The following is a 20,221-nucleotide window of genomic DNA, read 5'->3' as shown; positions in this document are numbered from 1 at the left end:
CCTTAAGTGTTTCAGTCAAACAGGCCAAGCTGATATGTTCAGCTAGACAGACTTTGCCATCCCTTCTCAGTTTGGCTAAAGTGAGGATAGGTATCTAAGCAGCTCAGCTGGCAGATCTCAGATGATGCTGATCTTTGGTATGGAGGGCAGTGACCTCTTCAGGTGGAAGAGGATATGTATGTGCAGCCTAACTATGGCCTCAGGTTAGATGTGTTGCCTTTATGATGTTAAAATGTAATCTTTGTCAGGTGCTGAGCCTTAGCTGTAGACAGAAAGTAGATCTACTACTAGCTGCAATGAGAGGAGGGCAGGAGTCAGGAGTATAAAGCTTCCCCAAATACATGTCATACCATTTTCCCATTCTGGCTTGAGGAAACTAGTGCCTAAGCCAAAGGGTTGTTTGTGACCTTCAGACCTCCCTTTGTCTTACTTGGGAAGAGGAAAAAAATCAGATTAGTCATGTCATAATTAATGAAGGATGTAATTTAATGCACTCTTGTGCTGTGGTTGACAGTGTGGTTATGTATTAGTCCTGCCTCAAGGCTGCAGCTGTGACGTTACCACACATTAATAGGCAGTTGTTGCAGCAAATAATTCATAGATAAATGCAGCACTGAATCAACAGGCTCTGCTCTCTTTCCCCTGACAAAGGGGAGATGTTTAGGCAGTTGGCTGTAATGAATTCTAGACAAGCTGAGGCCTCAGGTTTTGTGACCTGCTGTTAAATCAGCTGCTCCCAAAGCAATTACAGAGAAGAAGGGTGGGTGGTTCTGTTGGAGCAGTGGGCCTCCTCAAGCACAGGTGAAGAATTGTGATATAACCACTGTGGGATTCATTCTCTCTTGCTCCCCATTTTCAGTGACATTTCTGTCAAGCTCTTAAACAAATCTGCTTCCATGTTGTAGAAGATTGGAGGATTTACTTCTGGTAGCAGCATTACACAGCTAGTGATACTTGCACTCGATTGTAGCTTGGGGATATATCATGCATCTTTTTAGAGTTCCAAAATTTTATGGCCTGTTCTTTTTTTTCCCCCAAGCATCATGAAGTACCTGGGTTCCATGAGGAAATCTAGTTCACTCCTGTAGTTGGCTATAAATGGTCTATGTATGTGCTAAATTTCTAGTTTTTGTATCTCTGGAGATTACTTAAGTTCCAGATTCTGTAGGATTTTGTTTGCTCTTTTCATCTTGGGTAAATCACCAATTGCAGCATTTCAAATGTGCTTGTTCAACCTGCTTTAGCATGGGTGTTTTTTCTCTCAGTGCTGATAAAGGGTCTTAAACAGCTCCACGAGAACCAAAAAAACAATCCAGGGCACCAGCTTGCAGAGAACAAGTGTGGCAGTGGCTTAGCAAGCAGTAACTCCAGCTCGGGGGTGCAGCACGTGCAGATCCGCGTGGCTCGCTTGGAGGAGAGCACGGGCAGCGCCCCCAGCCCCATGGCAGCTCTGCAGATCCCAGTGCAGATCACCCATGTCTGTAAGTACTGCAACAAACCACTCACACAAAGCCTGCAGCTTGCTTCTGCTGAGGTGGTGAGGGAGGAGTGAGCATGTCTTAAGGAGTTGTATTCATTCTCTCTTGGTCATGCCATAGCTTCAGATGAAACATTTCTGTGTTCTGTTTACCTGTTTCTAACTTTGTTAGGCAAATGTAGATATTGCTGTGACTGTAGTTCCAAGAAGCTACAACTGGAGCACTGGACACAGGTGTTCTGGGTGTCTGTTTGTGTGTGTGCATACAGGAGTTTGCCACATAACCTGTTCTTTGAAAAGCCTTCAGTGCACAAACCTCTTAGTGAGGATAGTGTGTTTGTTTATTCCTTAAGTTGTTTCTGGTCACTCTTGCACACAGCAGTGAGCATTATGTAAAAGTTGTCCTTTTCAAGTTACACAGACCACTGTCCCTAAGTTCTGATACAGGGCACTGAAGGGAAGGTGTAAGTGTGTTTTCCTAATCCTTTATTATGCAATTATTTCTAGTCACAAACACACTGGAAAATGTTAGCTGCTAAGTCACACCAACAGTCAGTGTTCTGCTAAACCACTGTATTTTTTTTAAGTTGATGCTTCCCATGCTCTTATGGATGAACTTTGCTCATTATCTAACATTGATTACCAGATCTGCTCTGAGTGTAGTTCTTACTGCTTGATTTTGTAACTAATCTTGTTAAGTAACTCCAGTCACATGCAGTCTGTCATCTGCACTGTATATTATTTTGCACCATTTGTAATTTGTAAATTTTATTAGGAAAATTTAGTGCTTTGGTCTTGCTGATTACCAAATTAGTTACAGAATATTCTGAATTGGAAAGGATCCACGTGGATCATGGAGGCCCAGCTCTTAAATGAGTGGCCCACACATGGATTGGACCCATAGCCCTGGCATTATTAGCACCCTGCTCTGAGCTAAGCTGATCAGTCTACAAACTGATTCTTCAGACTGTGCCTCAGTAGGCGTTTGGCAGACCATTTTCTGTTTATAATTTTAGGAGGTCAATCTATCTTAATCTATTTATTAAGTGCTAGCTTCATTTTATGTGGTTTATTTTCTAATTAGAATGACAGATGACACCAAGCCAAGAACTTTTTGTCTGTCATAATATGTCAGTAGTCTCAGACTTTGAGTGAAGCTTGATCCAAGCTGATGGGTTTTGATGAGAAGGCAAGATGGGCTGGGATCCTGGAACCTTTAGTCATCTCTGAGTTGAATCCTGTCATGGTTGTTTTGTGACTTCACTTGCCCATGTCTGCCTAACAAGCCTTTTCCCCCATTTTAGTCTGCTTTTCTGAAAAATTTCTGGTTGTGTAATCAGAGTGAATTTTGTATTGTGTGTTTCACAGTCCCATGGGAGCTGAACCTATTACCCACTTCCAGCTGCATTTGGTGGAAGGCTCAAGGTTTCAAAGGGGCAATTCTATAGGTTTTATGAATATACTGGCTAGGTGACTGACAGGTCACAGTTTACAGCTCTCTGCTACTGAGTACCAGCAAATCTGCAGCAGGAAACCTTGAACATGCCACTACAACAATAATAGCTTAAAAACTGAGCTTTTATCTTCTTAAGAGACCAAAATTACTGTATTTTGCTGACACAGAGTCTGAAATGGCAAAGTTTCCAGTGCTTGGGTCACTGTTATCATCTTGTAGATCTTTTCCCCTTTTGGCATTTAGGAAATTACTGGAAAACCCCAGACAGAGTATTAATTTGGTTTCAGCTTCCTGGAACTTGTGATTTTTTTAAGAGTAAGTAGAAATTGTAATTATGATTATAAAGTTTTGAGTACAAGTTGTTTGGACCTGATGATCTTAAAATACCTACATCAACTGTTTCCAGTGCTTCTCTTCACTACTTTTAGAATTAGTGGAGCTAATTGCATAAATAATTACATAGTTGTAGTAAGAATACTTACAGCTTTTATACTGCAGTCATAACACACAGGATAGGCAAATATCTGGGAAGCATCTGAACTTTCATCAGGGGTGGACATATTGTGGAGGGCAGAAAAGATTAAAAATTACAAAAAAAGAAAAAGAGGTCTGTGGGAAACACAACAATATTAAGCCTGACACTGGTTTAAAACCAGCAGTACATGATCCAAAGGATATTATTACACCAAAGGGTATCCTTACTTTAGAACCTCTTGCAAATCTCATTACAAAAAGTAATTAAATCATGTCAGAAACTTTATTTTCTGCTTTTATCTCTGTGCTAAACCCATATTTACTTTCTTTTGCTCTTTTGGATTGTAGAATGCTCTCTTTAAATAGAATTGTATCTTGGGTACCAATTAGAGAACCTTGTCATTAGGACTGCAGCCAGTTTTCTTTTTCCTCTTAGGGGAATTAACAGTACCCTGCCATGTATTAATTATAGTATGTTATGCTCTCTACAGGCCTGAACATTCTGGTTTACATACTTTCCTTTTCTTTTTTTTTTTTCCTTCCTTTTGCAGCCTCAACCGATTCCCCTGCTGCTACTGTTGACTCTGAGACAATAACACTGAACAGTGGAACACTACAGACCTTTGAGATTCTTCCAGTAAGTGACTGGTGTTTGTTACTGTGGCTTTTTCTTTTTTTATTTTCAACCCAGCTGCTTCTTAGACTATAGAAGTGTGCATTTCCAAAAAAAAAAAAAAAAAAACAAAGGGAAGGTTTTCAAGCAGAAAGAAGAAGAGTTCTAAAACGTATTTCTGAAAGTGTAATCCATTAGGGCTGACGAGTAAGATGTGAATTATAGTTAAATGCTTTAAATTTGCTTCAATGCTACAGTTTGTGCTTGGATTTTTTTCATTGTTGAAATCTAGCATAAAGGAGCCAGAGAAAGCTCCCAGCAAGTAAAGATTGTCTCAGTTGCATTGTCCTGTAATTTGTAGTGCAGTTCCTCTTCCATCTCAATGCAAAATAAGCTGAATTTGTTCCTTTTTTACCTGCTGATGTACAGCATATTACAGACCTGCTGGGCTCCTGCCCTGAATACTTGCCTTGGTAGCCTAGGGCTACAGCTGAGTTATTTTCTGCCTTTTGAGTGCAGTGCAGCAGTCAGTGCAGAAGGGATTGGATTGGTGTGGTGATTTTCCAGGGGAGTTACAGTTAGGCTGGGTCATGTAGACCAAAATGCTCCAGCATGTCCTGGGCACTGCAATTGGGTATTAAACCTGTGTTGTCTTTGTAGTCTTTCCACCTCCAGCCGACTGGGACACCGGGTACCTACTTACTGCAGACAAGCTCGAGCCAAGGGCTGCCTTTAACGCTGACAACGAGCCCCACCATGACCCTGACGGCCGCGGCAGCTCCGGCCTCCCCGGAGCAGATCATCGTTCACGCCTTATCTGTGAGAGCTCTGGGTGGGGACAGCCCGGCCTTGGGGCACTGGGGGAAGGGGAACATTGTAATGCAGGGCCCTGCACATGTCTGTTAAACTTGTAAAGCAGTTCCTAAGGCATAACAATCCTGAAGACTGAGAATTTTGGGGGTTTGTTAAAAAACAATCTCAGGTTGCTTCAGAACTTAGCTTAGTGAGCAAGCTCTGAACAGAATGTCTCCATTTAGTGGCTTGATCCCCAGCAAAACCCCAGCAAAAAAAAAAAAAAACAAGTCTTGTTGTTTTGTGATGTTTTCAGTTACTCTCACAAATAGATACTGGTCCACAACACTTGGATAGTAGTGACAAGTACTGCTTTTTGCTGGAGGGAGGGAAAGGGAAGCAAACTGGAGATTGAATCACAAAATTATGAAAAATTCAGTGGAAAAACACTGATCTTTTGAATCTACAGTGATCCTCACCTGAATGGTTGCCTCCTTCATATTATTATTTAATTTACTTGTGACTTAAAGAACACATGACACCACATTCAGTCTACAAAGTTATCCTTTAGGAACAGGAGAGGCCAACAGATGATCTGGGCAGACATACTGTATATATGAAACTCTAAACTACACTTAGCAATTGGAATCTTTTTAGCAATTGGAATCTTTTTGCTTGTATTTGCTTGAAAGATTTGTCGATAGTAAGAGGAAAGTCTCTGACCTTGTTTGGGGTTTTGTTTGTCTCTTTTTTGCAAATGCTGCTGACAGCCAGAGCATTTGTTAAACACAAGTGACAACGTCACAGTGCAGTGCCACACGCCGAGTGTCATAATCCGCACCGTTGCTGCTGAAGACATCTCCTCCTCTGTCACCCAGACAGAGCTGGCTGTGGATGCAGACATTCAGTCAGCTGACCTGACAGATCCTCCAGACACCCTAGGAACAAATACTTTCCCACATGATATCCATCAGTCCAAGCTGAGTGATGAAGAGCAGTCAGCCTACAACGAAGATGATGCTTCCAAATTTAGCAGCAGGAATAGTAGAGAACTGATGGATGGAGTTCTGGTAAGAACAGAGGAGGAGATTGCTGATGCTAGCCTGAAACAGAATGAGGATTCTCACTCTGGTTTACCCAGCACTTACGTTACTGAGGTAAGGGAGGGCGTGATACTTGGTGTTTTCCCCATTTCTGCAATTCTGGAGAATTATTTCATTGAATCCGGCCTTGATGTTAAGCTATTGGTCTGAAATATCTCAGTGATTTCATTTATACTGGTAGCTGAAGGGAGAAGGATGAAGAGAGACTATTCATAAGAGGTATAGTGACAGGACAAGGGGGAATGGCTTCAAACTGAAAGAATGTAGGTTTAGATGAGGCATCAGGAGAAAGTTCTTTCCTGTGAGACTGGTGAGGCACTGGAACAGGTTTCCCAGAGAAGCTGTGGGCTGCCTCATCTCTGGAAGTGTTCAAGGCCAGATGGTTGGGGCCTGAAATGATCTTCAAGGTCCCTTCCCATCCAAACAATTCTGTGATTCTGTACCACAGTTCTACAAGTATTTGCTGAGATCCTCTACCCTTGAGCTTCATTAGTGTGTTACAAGTATGAAAGTATCAGCATTTAATTGGGTACCAAGGCTTATATTTTACTTATCTGGAGCACTGAGCTGTGGAGTTGCTTCACTACTCAGGGTTCTTCTGCATGGTGCAGCATTGGTGGCACTCAACAGGTGCCTTCAGGTGATTCCTGCTTGATGCTGTTCTTTAAACTGGGCTGGTAATTGTCCAACACACCTGCATCAACAGATAGATTGAGCAAGGGAGGACAGCTAGAGTATTTGGGGTTTGCTTTATAAGTCTAACATAATTCAAGATGCACCTCATTTTCCAGTTTTGAGGGCTTCTGTTAAACATCCTGCTCCAGCCAAGTATCCATTAAATGGGAATTTGAAACATTAAGCTACTTCTCTCTCTGGCCTCAGATTTGTTCATCTCCAACACCTGAGATGCAGAAATGAGTTTATCCAAATGATTACAGCTATTTGGATTGTTTCTTTCAGTTGCTGGAATTATGAAAATGACTAAGTCACAGAAAACAGAGGTGCTAAAAAGAAGATGATAACACTCTTTAGTCAGTACAAAATTCCTCTTCTTTTATGGGTTTGGTTAGGTTGAAATTTGGGAAAAGATGAGTTAGAATGAAACACCCCTTGCTGTTTTTTAGGACACTGTTCTCTACAGTAGCTGCATTTCTGCTTTGTCAGCCTGGAAAATCCATCATTAATATGCTTTGGCCTTGTCTTTGAAGAAGCTTCTAATAGACAGTGCATATCTGTTATGCCCTTACAAAAGGGAGAATCTTTGTACATTTTAAGTTTTCTACTACAGAAGCATCTGAATCCTGAATAAATCAGAAGATGGGGATTATTCTTCCATTTTCCTCTTTCTGTGTCATGGTTGACATAATTGTGATAAGATTTTCAACATTTGAGGCAGGCCATCAGCTTTCTGTTCTCATTTTAAAACTTCAGCTTCTCGAGGTACAATTAATAAACTTTTGATATTAACCTAGTTCCTAGTTTAACTTTGTACAAATTGCTCATGGCTAGCAGAATGTAAAACTAAACCTTTTTTTTACTATACAGAAAAACAAACTGAATTTGTAATTCTAATTTGCCTTACTCTTCAAGTCAGATTCAAGTTTGACATGTGTACTTAAATTCCAGGAAATAGTGAACTGTCTGTGAGTAATTCTCAGTGAAAAGTTACTCCAGAAAAACATGCCTACATTTTGTTTTCTTTAAGTCAGTGTTATTTTTATGAGCTTGCCAGGGTTGTATTGTCACTGTGGGTGGGTGGTGGGAGGCAGGCAGTCATGCTGCAGGGTTTTATTATTTCTGCCTGGGAAAGGTGCCCATTTGCCACAATGGCTTCTTTAGTTTTTCACGCCTCCTCTTCCCAGTTTCAGGCCCTGCAGCCCAGTGCTGCTGTGGGCAGAGCTGTGTGCTCTGCTGAGAGCTGCTCCTGCAGGCCAGGCACACCGTGCCCTTGTGCATGGGACCTTGTGCAGTTCACAGGTTGTCAGCTCCTCTCCAGCAGCATCAAGGAAGGGATTTTCAGACAGCTCTCTTTGCAAAAACACTGTGCAGTTACGTAGGGAAACAAGTTTTCCTGCAAAAAACAAGGTGGAGGAACATTGGGATTTTCTTAAACACAGAGGGCTGTAATCTCAGTGATAAATCCAGGTACCTTCCATTGTGTCAGCAGCAGTTGCTAGCATTTTACATCAGGGATTCCTGAAGTTTGAACAAACCTTATCCGTGTTGCACATGAAAAACTGGAATCCAGATATCTCTGCTGGTTCTGGCAGTGATGTGTGGGATGACTTTTCACTGCATTTGTGGAACCAGGAGTGTGCTTTGACACTGAGTCAGCCAGATGTGTTGCTGCCATTCCAGTACCACAGGAGCCAGGGAAGAGGCAGGAGCAGCAGCAGTGGCAGGACTGGAAGAGAATGAGGGTACTGACAGCTGTACCTGGAAGGAATCAGTGTCTTGCCAGTCTTGTGGTACCATTAGGTTCAGCAGAACAAGTGTGGAGCCAAATTCCAGCCAGTGACAAACCAAGCAAGGCACAGCAAATAAAGGGGGTCTTTTGTGCTCTGTGTTCAGTGTCAGTTCAAATTTGACAACAGGAGTTGTGAAACGTAAGGTAAAGCTGTTGGGTTTATGGAGCAGGTAAGTGCTATAATGGTAATGCTTCAGTCTCAGAACATCTAGACAGAAAGCAGTGGAAAAGCCTAAATATTCCTCTTCACAGACTTAATATTTGACTTACAAGGGAACATTTTATCACCACCTTGCAGTGTCTTCCTTCCTCTCCACATTGCTTAACAGGGTAAAATTCTTCTCATCTTGTTTGTGGGTGCTGCACTAAGATAACATGCCCTCTAAATGCTGAAATAAACTATCTCAGGTGGTGACATTTCAATTCAATGAGATAAAACTCATCCAGAGTGGAGTATGGCTGAGCAATGCAGGTTTTTGTTTGTGTTACCATGAATACACTCTCATGGCCTGTTCTCTGTTGTGCAGGATCTGGGTTCCCCAACAATAGAAGAACAAGTTGATCAGCCTACAATAGATGATGAGACTGTGCTTATTGTTCCTTCTTCCCATGGTTTTATCCAGGCAACAGATGATATGGATAATGAATCAGTCTTGCCCTTGACAACTCTCACAGGTATGACAGTCCCTGTCATTAAAGCAGTGTACAGAGCTTCTGAGTCTCTGCAGACAACGCTTCATACATCCTTGCTTTCTCTAAAATAATTTTACATATCAGTGCTATCAAACTGCAAGTAACCTAGCAAATACTCCTCCCCAGAGGAAGCATCTCCCTGTAGAGCCATCAGAGGGTCAGCAATGATAGTGCAACATCTGATGGATGGAAATGTGAGTCACACCATTGCATCCATATCCATCCATATTGGTTATCACTTACCTTCTCTAAAGATACTCACACCTGGATGTGGTCCTGTGCAAAGTGCTCTGGCCGAAGCAGCTTTAGCAGGGGGTTGGACTAGGGGATCTCCAGAGGGCCCTTCCAGCCCCAGCTATTCTGTGATCCTGTGAAACTAGAAATTGCAAACTTCCCAGTTTGAGCAACACTGCCTGCAATTGGTTAGAATTCCAGGCTACATTTCCTGTCTCCTAAATTTGTGTTTTATATCTTGTTGTAATGGCACAGCAATAATTTTAATGCTTTTTTTTCCTTTGCCAGATCCTATCCTGCAGCACCATGGAGATGGGTCACACATTATTGGCTCATCACTGGGCAGTCCTGACTCAGAAGATTCCAAGGATGTTGAGGATTTAGTGAGCTGTCCCTGAGAAGCAGCAGTGGTGTCCATTTCCTATTGACCATGTTTGCATTGTGAAGTTAGTTACAACCTGTGCCACGTCTCCAAAGAAAGCAGTCACAGTCTGTCTCTTTGAACAGGAGCTTCCAGTGTGAAATGGCTGCGGTGCACTTTCTCTGCTCAGGCTGTTTCCCTCACCAGGAGGGAGGACTGAGGTGCCACGTCTCACTGGGCTGTTCCAGTGTACTGAAGAGCCTCTGTTGCAGTGCTCACAGTGCTCAGCTCCATGCAGTCAGTTCTGATCTGACTTGTTACTGATGTGCTGAGCTGCACACGTGGAAAACTGGACAGAAGTCAAGGATTGTGGACTGGAGCCTCTTAGTGCCACAGCAAGTAGTAGTTTGCACAGGTTTCATGAAGAATGGGTGAGGATTTTTGCACTTACTGACTCTTGTAACACATGGAGTAAGAGACTGTTACATTTCAGGAAGGAGTGAGTTCCATCAGACTTCAGGGAGCATGGGCAGCATCGTGAAGCTGTGGTGTGTGCTCCCATCTCACCTGGCTCGTTCACATGTCTGTGGCATAGGAAGAAGGCAGAAGCTTATGGGACTTGCCTGGTCTGCTTGTTCCTGAGGAGTCCATTGCTGGCAATGGACAGAGCTCAGAAAGATCACTTGTGGAAAATCTTGGGGTTTTTTTGTTTTTTTTTTTTCTTTCATCACTACAGCAAGCTAAATAAAAAGGGAAGGGCTATGAGAAAGGGAAGCTACTGGGACCCACCAGCCTCCCCCAACAAGCTGGGAATTTCTTGGAGATTGTTGTGAGTAGGTTGGAACGTTTGTCTCTGTTGCTGTTTACCTGACACTACCAGCCACCTCTCCAGATGTGATTCCTGCAGCAAGTTAGTAAATGGGGAGTGGTGTGGAGGTGGCAAAGTCTTGGAGGAATAGCTCTGTGAGAGTCTGGACATAGGGCCTCGAGGCAAAGAAGGCCAATTAATTCCTGCATTGTTTGAAACAGACACTAGGCTGAACAGCAGCCTGTTAGCTAGGAATCAAGAGAAAAAGCTATAGAAACTAAAGACTTGTATAAATTATTTTATTTATTTCTGTAATTAGCTCTTCATAATCAAGAGTTGGTCTTTTTCAGTCTGTGGTTTTGTTAATGTGAAAAATAAGTTGTAGTTTTAAATGGTTGCTTAGGGAACAGAAATAATTGTATATTCAGTTTCAACAAAATAAAGAGTATTTGTCTTACTTGACTGTAAGATGCCATTTATTTATACTGCCACAGATCCTTTCAGTGCTGCAGTTTATTTGTACAGTAATAAAAAAAGTGCAGTTTTTTTCCAAAATGAAAAAGCTTGTGCCATTCTGAAACATCAGTACAACTGGAATGTTCATTAAGCGCAACAGTAGCTCTTCAAAAAAAAGCAGAATGTCACGTCTTATGGCAATAATTCTCCCCAACAAGAGGGACATTACATATACATTTACATGAAAATCATGTACTGATTTATCCTTGCACAACCCACTTCTTTCCTCTCAGGCTGATGGTTCTCACTTGGATGTCTCGAGTGGAGCTGAGAGCTGAGCTGGAAGCAGTTCTGACACAGCAGCATCATTGCTGGGTATTCCAATGTCCTTCATTTACCCACTTCATGGAAGTACAGGTTGGCACATATACATAACATGACAATAGAAAACAATATGTAGTAAATTAGATTTCTAAATTTGGGTTCCAGGTCTCCTTGTCGATACCAGTAGATCTAGAAGAGAAAAGGAGTTTGTGATATTTCAAAAAGTCAGGTATTTGAGGAAACTATTTTTGGTAACTTAATTGGCAACTTGCAGGTTTTGGTGATTTAGTTTTGGGTTTTTTTTCCTTCCTGTAAAACAATCCAGCTTCCTGTGGCCAGAGGGACTGAGTGTGTGTGTCTGTATGTGAAACAGGCCCTGAGGACATGTGCTGTCAGCTTTGCTGAGAGGGAGGGAGAGTGGGTGGCTTTAACTCTCAGAGCTGGCTCACCCTGGTGGATGAGGACAAACAGCAGCTTTGCACTAACACAGCCTATTCTGGGCAGAGTTGTGGCCACCAGCTGTAGGATCAAAACCTGGGACTGGCCAGGCAATGCAGAGCAACTTCCCAGCGTACCCAGCAGTGAGGGGCTCAGGGCTGCTCCAGGTCACAGCTGCAGGAAGGAGAATGCTCCAAGTATGAAAACCACAGCAGAAGGAGGAGCCACCAATGTCCCTGCCCATGGAAGTGGGGTTGGATTGCATGATCTTTGACAGCCCCTTCCAACCCAAACCATTCTGTGATTCTGTGAACTCAGACCTGCCAGCTCCCTTTGCCAGTGCTCGGGACCAGCTCCTTTGGAATTCTGCAGTTACTGAGTAGAGGAACATCTCCCACTTGCTGTAGCTTCCTACCCCTGTAACCCATCCCCTGTGTTTGAAAGGACACTGACTAATGCAAGTGCAGGGCTGATCCGACTAAAGGTGTCTTCTGCAGCACAATCCATCTCTGCATTCCCATTTCAGGGCTCTGCTCCCTGGTTTCCTACTCTGTGACTGCACTGGCAATGCCACAGAGATGACAAGTCTTGCACCACAGCTGGGCTGCAGGAGCTGGCTCAGTTCACACACCCTGCAGTAAATACAAAACCCACTGCCACTCCCTCATTGTCAGCTTGTGTTATGGAGGCAGGAAAGCTTTTCTAGGAGAGTGTAAAAAAGAAGGCAGCACCACGTAAAGCAGGTTTTACTCAGAGCCATTGACTCAAAAGCACGGCAAACGTGGCGGTACTTACAAGAATGCCAGCAGAAATGCAACACAAGGAGATGCAGAAAGCAAAAAATACATTCACAGGTTTTGGAGGTAGTTGTGGGAAGACAAAAGCACTGATTAGAGTGACCTGTATGGAGGAAAACAAAGATGAGCATTTCAGGATTTCTGGCCAGAGCTGCAGTGAGAAGAGGCTCAGCCCAAGGGCTGGAGCAGAGCAGCGCTCACATCCTGATCTGCACACCCCTCCCTGGCCTCTGCCTCCCACCCCTGAGGAGCTGAAGGAAGATGTGCAAGTCTGGAGGAAAACTGCTTTGATACAGCTGCACACTGAGAGGAGTGAGAAAAAATCTTTGCCAAAAGCTTTGCCACACTGGCTCATTGCCACAAACCACCCTGCAAGTGGCCCTGAAGCCATCAGGCCCAGGGGTGCACACTGCCCATGCAGGAGCATCCCTGAGATTCTGTTTATAGGGGTTTCAGGATGAGGGAAGAGACAAGGATCTGACTATGTTCAGAAGGTTTGATTTATTATTTTATGATATATATTATATTAAAATTATACTAAAAGAATAGAAGAAAGGATTTCATCAGAAGGCTAGCTAAGAATAGAAAAGGAATGATAACAGCTGACTGTGACTGGCCATTAATTAGAAACAACTGCATGAAACCAATCACAGATGCACCTGTTGCATTCACAGCAGCAGATAACCACTGTTTACATTTTGTTCCTGAGGCCGCTCAGCTTCTCAGAAGGAAAAATCCTAAGGAAAGGATTTTTTATGAAAGATCTCTGTGACACAGCCCTTCAGCCAAGTGTTCCACCAGCTGGCACCTCCCTGTCCCCACAGCTTCCCTGCACCCCAGCTCTCCAACAATCCCCCATGGACCACACTCATGGTCTCCAGTTATGTCTGTGTTGGGTTTGTCTTTAAAGCTTGGGGAAAGCACAGCTCAACACAAAGGGACAAACTTTGGGAAGACTTATATAAGCCATAAATAGAGGACAATAAATCATAAATAGAAGGAAATAGAAGCAAACACGCTCTCCTGGCACATAATGCTTTGTTGTCTCGCCCAGCCTCATGTTCCGCCAGGATGGACAATCTGCCAGAGAACTTTGGGATTTAATTGCAGCTCTTAAAGAAATGTATTTCCCTTCTCCTGTTGTCAAAGACTTTCAAGAGATAGATATGTCCCAAAATGACTGCCTGCTCTTTGGTCATTGGAAGCTTCACCAGCCATTTTTGGGGAGGAATTCTGGTTTTCTCCCTAGTCATTAAAGATGCAACATGAAATGGGATGGGAGATACTTACTACAAGCAGCAAGGTTGTTAAGCCACCAACAACTAGATTGATGATTCGGTCCTGAAAAAAGAGATGAGTGTTACGTGTATCTAAAAAACCAACAACAAAAAAAACCCCAAACCACATAAAACAGAGCATTACCCAACAGCACTGAGAGCATCAGCCAGCATCCACATTATTGCAGCACACCAAGGCTCCCTGCTCAGCTCTGCCCCACACAGGAAGGTTTCCCCTCCCTCCACAGACCCCAGGGAGGTTGTACTGGTCAAGGCCTCCTGCAGGTTTGCTCATTTGCAAATGGCTTCTCTGCTACATCTAAATCTATTACAGTTGTGCAAATTGTATTTAAATCTTATTTTTTAAAGTGGGAGTGCACAGATGGAGGTTGTCAGAAAAAGCTTTTTTTAGCTTCACTGCCTGAGAATTAATAGACTGATAGAGTCTAAGGTGGGAATTTGTGGGCTGCTGGCAAGGAGGTGAAGCGTTGCCCACACCCCAAATGCTCCACCCTAACACAGTGGCTCTGCTTGGACAGACAGATATCCCCCCTCACTGCTTTCTGCTGCTCCTGATCAGTGTAAAACAACTGGGAGGACACAACTTTCTGCCCCTGGGACAAAGATCCCTCAGTGACAGCATCAGTCCCGTCCCAGTGGCATCCGTGTCACTGGCTGTGACACTGGGCTGTGTGACACAGGCTCACAGGAGCACCCACAGCAAGGTCCTGTACTGATGAACCTTCTGGAGTAAAAAACAAAGGAAAAGAAGAACCACATTCCAATCCCTGCCAGCACACTGCCTCCTCCCTGGTGCTGCTCTGAGAATAAACATGTATCACCACATGCACACAGCCAGGTGTGACACCCCACACGGCTGACAACTCAAATCAAAGGCTAAAACAGATACAGCAGAAAAAATGTGCAGAGGGAAAACACCCCAGACTTCAATTAAGTGTTCTGAGAGTCATTAAGTAGGTATGGTGAAGGGGAAGTGACAAAAGAGTTTGAGCAGTGAGAGCATTTTGCACAAATGCTTTCACTGGGCAACACGAGCTTCCCTCCACCTGCTCTTGCACGGTTCTTGCCTCCTAGAATTTGGATTTGTAGAGGGAGAAGTCCCAAGCCATCAAGAAGTAACACATGGCAGCAGCAGGGCACTAGAAGAAAGCAAAGAGGAGGCAGAGAGCAGCAAACCATGTTTCTGTAGGACACCACCAGCCCTGACCTGAGGCTGTGGAGCTCAGGGTGAGGTGGCTCAGAACAGGTGGATGCTGTGCCCTGGTTGTGCTCATCCCCAGGGGACAGGGCCACAGCAAGCAGACTCCAAAACCTCTCCTATCAGTCCCCAACTCCTCTTTGTAAAACAAAACCACTGATGCTCCTGCAGCCCAGAGGTCCCAGTGGTTGGAGCAGGGAGAAGTGACTCCCTCTCCTCCATAGGAAATTGTCACCAGCATCCCCTGGGCAAGGCCCTCTCCAGCCAGGCAAAAACCCCTTCTCCTCACTGGCATTTCCACACACAGAGTTGGTGATGTGGCAGCAGCCTCAGGGCCAGCTATGGGACACCTACCACTGACCCCACAAAGGAACCAGGAGAAGTAACCCCAGGCAAACAAGAGAAGCAACTTGAAAAGTGCAACCATGAAATGCTGCATGAGAGCAGCACATCATGACAGCTCAGCTGGACTCCTCCTCACCTAAAATAAAGAACTAAACGCTGACTTTAGGCAGGACATGGAAGGGTCCTTACCCTAAAAGCCACTCCAGCACCAGGAGAGGATGGCATTTCTGTTCTGCCCCTGTCCTGCAGACCTGGCTGAGCCCACCAAGGCAATGTTACAGAAGGACACCAGAGTTGGTATTCAGGCTCAGCTCCTCTATTCAGGGTGGCAAGAGGTGAACAACTGGATCCCTTGTGCCAGGAGGAGAGACAGCAGGGAATGCCAGGGAGCAGAACCAGCAGTGGGTCACCAACTGCAGAGCTCACCTGGTGAGCACAGGGCACAGCCAGCTCTGCAGAGAGCTCAGAGGGATGGACACACAGTCAGTCACCATCCAGAAACTCAGCCATGCCTGCTCCTCATTAACTGAGACCCATTGTGCCAGGACAGGCTGGACTGGCAGGAGAAAACAAGGGGGTCAGACCTGACAGCAACCATGGAGCATTTCTCTCTTGAGTTCCAGTGTGGGAGAGAGCATCCCCCAGCACAGGGACCTCTCATCTCACCCTGCTGACTGAGGGACCTGCCAGGGCCAGCAGGATCAGGTACAGATGCCAGCAGTGCATCCAGTCCCTGTGGCCAAGGCAGCTCCTTCCCCTGCTTAAACCTGTGGGCACTCAAATTTTCAAAACACACTGCTGGCACAAGAAGGTATTTCAGGATGCAGGGATTAGAGACACTGATCCTGAAATCCTGGGCTTGGCAAAGCAGTGAGAGGCTGCATTCCCCAGTGCCCACTGACACTTCAGCCCCAGGCAGCTTAGCACAGCAAAAAGGTTAAAAATACTCAAGCAGAGGCCAAGACGGCTAAAGGGATTGGGGATGACGGAGCCTTTCACCTCCACACTGTGTCTGAGAGCACAGCCTGGCCAGGCAGACACTGCTGGGCATGCAGGAACTGCCTGTGGACAGCCTTGGGTCCTACAGGTCACCACCAGCACAGCTGATTCAGGGAGGATTTTTCTCCAGCATTGCTATGTACTGCAATAGCTGCTGGAGGAAAAGACAAAAAACCCCAGCAGGGACACCAAAACTGAGAGCCTGAGGTGACCTGGACCAGCCCAGGGTACTGCACACACACCCCAATTTCTGATAGAGCCCAGCAGTGCCCCCATGGGGGTCCCCATTTAGCCAGGCAGGAGATGAATTCCATGTCTCACTGTTGCACAAGATGCATTTGGAAACAGGAGGGTTCCTGCCCTGTCCTTTTCTCTGGGGAGGGGATTGCAGGGGCTGGAGGCACCAGAGTTCTCCCAGGGAGCCTCTCAGTGCAGTCTCCTCTCCCTCCATCTGCCTCTGGAAAGGGACATGAGGTCAGGAAGCGTCAAATCCTTGCAAAGCAGGAGGGCACAATCCAGGATTCTTGAGGATCTGGGTCAAGGTTACTTGGAGCAGCAGGGAAACTGAGGCTAGGCTGGGACTGTGTCTGCTCTCCCTCCACAGGCTGTGACAGAGGAGCAGCTTTGCTCTTTGCTCTATTCCAGCTTGGCACCTTCCATCCCTGAACCCTCCAGGTTAGCAGCGTGTGGGCTGAGCCCCCAGGGATCCTGAGGGAGGCTTGGCCGGGAGAAGCGAAAGGGCAGGTCCCCTGGAGTGTGGGTACCTGGTGCCATCTCTGCAGGAGTGACAGAAAGGCCATTTTTATGCCTGACATCAGCCAGTCCAGATGGTCAGCAGCCATTGCAGCCTGAGTGCAGTGCCAGGCCCAGCCTGGTGGAACTGCAGGCCAACCAGGCTGTGCCCAGGGCCATGCTGGACACCCACCCTCTGCAGGACATGGCGACATCCTGGTGTGTCCTCAAAAGCTCATCATTCCCATCCCAAGCTGCTCAGTCTCTCTATTGCCTTCTGCTTCCAAATTAATTCCAAATCAACTCCCACCACACAAACACCCCCACCATGGAGGAGCCCAACTTTGAACTTCTCTCCTGAGAGGTGCTGCACCTGTGGCACTGTCCCCTCCTTGCCACCGTGCAGCTGTGCCTTTGCCTTGTCTCACACCCCTCACTGCATCCCTGGAACCACAGCTGCATCCACAGAGCCTGGCACTCACTGGTGCCGTGTTCCTGCACTCCCTCTGCCCAGCAGCCACTTCTGGGCACCACCTTGCCCCAGTCCTGCTCAGCAGCACACAGGAGAGCCAGCCTGGCAGCTGGACCATGGCAGGGCAGGGGGGTGGGTGCTGCTGCCCAGCTCTGCCATCCCCACTGAGTGGCTTTGCCCTCAAAGTCACCAGCTTGGGGACCAGGAGAGTGCAGGAAGGCAGGAAGAGGGAATCCCCATCTCTACATCCATTTTCAATTGCTGGCAACCCTAATTTTGGGCTCGGGGCTTCCAGGGGCACGAGCACTGCCCCTGCCCCTCCCAGCCCGAGCAGAGGATCCCAGTTTGCCAGTATCAGCCATCCTTTGCAGAGACCCAAAAGCAGAGCTGGGACAGGGGCAGACACTCCTCCCGGCAGACCTGCTCCCGTTTAAAGGCAAAGTTTGGCTTTTCCACTTCTGACCCAGAACATTCCAGCTCGGGACCTCACCAGCGTTCCTTCCTAAGCAACCCCAGTGAACCAGGGAGGGAAGGACCCCGGGCCAGCACAGAGATCCCCCGTCTGTGGGACATGGGTACAGCAGCAAGAGCCCATCTGACAGATCCCAAAACAGCCACAGGAGACAGGCAGGGGGTGAAGTGCAGGACGCTGGATCCCCACCAGAGCCCAGAACTGAATTTAACATCCCACCTTTATTATTCACCACTCCCCCTTGCGAGAAGTGGCGTAGCTGAAAAAAGGAAGGGATCAGGCATCGAAGGCTTAACCTGGGCTGGAAAGTTTGGGAGTTGTGTGCCAGGACTGCTTCCCTGCTCCAATGGCACATCCCAGTCCCCAGAAGTGCCCAGTGCTGGGAGCTTCCCAAAATCCCTGACCCAAGTGCCCCAAAACCTCCAGCACTCCCCATCAGGGCAGCACAGTTAGTGGGGTACCTGTCCCCCCTCAGTTCATCACCTTGGGGTCCTGCCTGTCCTACAGTGAGAGCATTTCTCTCTTGACTGTTTCTCATCCACATCATTCCATTTTCCCCCGAAAATCTGCTGGGTATCACTTTGTTCTCATTAAACATTATAACTAGCAGCAGTTCCAAGTTCTTGCAGGGAGGGCGGTGATGGATTTGATTCACTTCTGAATAATCTCAGGCACTTTCAGCCTGCACCCCCAAACACACACGAGTGTGTAACCCCTCCAAACAGGGGACAGCCTCAAGTCACGGACGGATGATGTGACACTCCAGGTGATTCCCGAGGGATCCCGGTGCCGGGCAGCCCCAGGAGCCCCCTCCATGCCGGGCACAGCCCCGCAGCAGCGCCGGGAGCCGAGCGGCTTACGGGGATTGACACCTGAGGAGCTGCTGTGCCATAGCCCAGGAGCCACCGCCAGCTCCTCCAGCCCGGCAGGAAAATCAGTGCCCAGGAAGGCACCAAACGCAGCCCCCGTCCCCATCCCCTTCTCATCCCCATTCCCATCCCCGTCCCCATTCCCATCCCCATCCCCCAGATGGGGTTAGAGGCGGCCCGGGCTCCGCAGGGCACACCCGGGTGGGACACGGCGGCTCTGTCACCCCTGCCCGTGTCCAAACCTTTCCCAGCCCCATTCCCAGGGTGCCCCCGATCCCCAAGTTCCCGACAGAGTTTTGGGGGGATGTCGCTTTGGGGAGGATTATTTGAAAGTTGATTTCCTTGCGAGGAGGGGGGAGGGAATAGTTTTGTGAGTTATTTGGGGAGGGGGTCGTGCTGGAAGGGTTTAGTTCTGGGGATATCGTTCGGGTTTTTTAAAAAATTGGCGCGGTGTTCGTTTGGGGTTGATGGATTATTTTTGCCTTGGGGCACTAACTAGGAGATGGTTGTTTTTGTTTTAATTCAGGGTGGTTTTTTTATAATTACGCCAAATTAAAGCTTTTCCTTCTTTTGGAATTTGAGGAGCTCCTTTAATATTTTTTCTTTGGGGTGCAGCCTTTCTGATTTCTGACGCTGTTTGGAGGGGGACCGAGGATTCTTTCTTATTCCATAGGGATTTTTAAATTTGTTGGCAGGATTCGGGCAGGTTCCTCGCTCGGGCGGGCCGCTCCGTGCCGAGCCCGGGGGCAGGGTGGGTGCCGAGCTGCCGCTCTCCGGGGCGGCCGGGAGGAGCTTCCCCCATAACCGGGGGGCACTCACACCGGCAGGGAGCGGAGGGAAGGGGGCACTACGAGACTCGCAGCTGCATTTCCCCAGGGGCGGTTCGCATTGCCGGGGGTGTTTGGGGGCAGCGGGGTGCCGGGCTGGCGGGTCCCTTACCCTGGCCGAGGTCTCCCCGAAGAGCGGCCGGTTGTCGGCGCCGCCGGTGCCGTACCCGCGGGCGGGGAATCCCTCCATGGCGCGGGGGCGCTGCGCCGGCGGCCGCGGGGGGGCGCCCGCTCATCCTGCGCCTCCGCCCCGCCCGCTCCGCGCGTCCCGCGGGCCGAGCCGGCACCGGCACCGGGAACCGCACCGGGAACCGCACCGGGAACCGCACCGGGAACCGCACCGGGAACGGCAGGGCCGAACCGGCACGAGGAACGGCACCGGGCGGAGCGGCACCGGCACTGCCACCGGCACCGGCACCGGAGAGGCGGAGCAGCTCCGGCCCGAGCCCCGGCCCCGGGCGGGGCGGAGCGGCGGGAGCGGCCCCTGCGCGGGTGCGGAGCCGCCGGCCCGGCCTG

At 47.4% G+C, this 20,221-nt stretch overlaps 2 protein-coding genes across 3 annotated transcripts in view; one reads left to right on the top strand and one right to left on the bottom strand.

Annotated features, from left to right (window-relative positions):
- DMTF1 (cyclin D binding myb like transcription factor 1) overlaps nt 1-10,940 on the top strand; it is a 29,072-nt gene extending 18,132 nt beyond the window's left edge. Inside the window, exons 12-17 of one of the 2 annotated variants that reach the window (XM_074538765.1) lie at nt 1,266-1,481; nt 3,959-4,044; nt 4,681-4,839; nt 5,583-5,969; nt 8,910-9,057; nt 9,598-10,940. In XM_074538765.1, the coding sequence (XP_074394866.1) occupies nt 1,266-1,481; nt 3,959-4,044; nt 4,681-4,839; nt 5,583-5,969; nt 8,910-9,057; nt 9,598-9,707 (1,106 nt within the window). In that variant the 3' untranslated portion in view covers nt 9,708-10,940. The remainder of the gene's footprint in view (nt 1-1,265; nt 1,482-3,958; nt 4,045-4,680; nt 4,840-5,582; nt 5,970-8,909; nt 9,058-9,597) is intronic. The other variant, XM_074538767.1, reaches the window with a different exon arrangement.
- TMEM243 (transmembrane protein 243) lies at nt 10,937-20,221 on the bottom strand. Its single transcript, XM_074538768.1, has 4 exons — nt 19,818-20,221; nt 13,784-13,834; nt 12,492-12,596; nt 10,937-11,447 (listed from the first exon to the last, which is right to left on the bottom strand). The coding sequence occupies exons 1-4, from the start codon at nt 19,893-19,895 to the stop codon at nt 11,325-11,327; spliced, it is 357 nt and encodes a 118-aa protein (XP_074394869.1). The 5' UTR covers nt 19,896-20,221; the 3' UTR covers nt 10,937-11,324.

The sequence above is a fragment of the Zonotrichia albicollis genome, chromosome 4, assembly GCF_047830755.1.
Source record: "Zonotrichia albicollis isolate bZonAlb1 chromosome 4, bZonAlb1.hap1, whole genome shotgun sequence".
In the NCBI taxonomy this organism is placed as follows: domain Eukaryota; kingdom Metazoa; phylum Chordata; class Aves; order Passeriformes; family Passerellidae; genus Zonotrichia; species Zonotrichia albicollis.
Note: the sequence above shows the minus strand (reverse complement) of the source record. Positions and strands in the feature narration are given on the sequence as shown.

Bases quoted from the DNA above. Each gene is read 5' to 3' on its own strand.
- TMEM243 (XM_074538768.1), bottom strand. From the start codon at position 19,895: ATGGAGGGATTCCCCGCCCGCGGGTACGGCACCGGCGGCGCCGACAAC. The intron at 13,835-19,817 runs GTAAGGGACCCG...CTCTTTTTTCAG, and splicing joins TCGGGGAGACCTCGGCCAGG to GACCGAATCATCAATCTAGT. The intron at 11,448-12,491 runs GTAAGTACCGCC...TTTCTCTTCTAG, and splicing joins GCATTTCTGCTGGCATTCTT to ATCTACTGGTATCGACAAGG.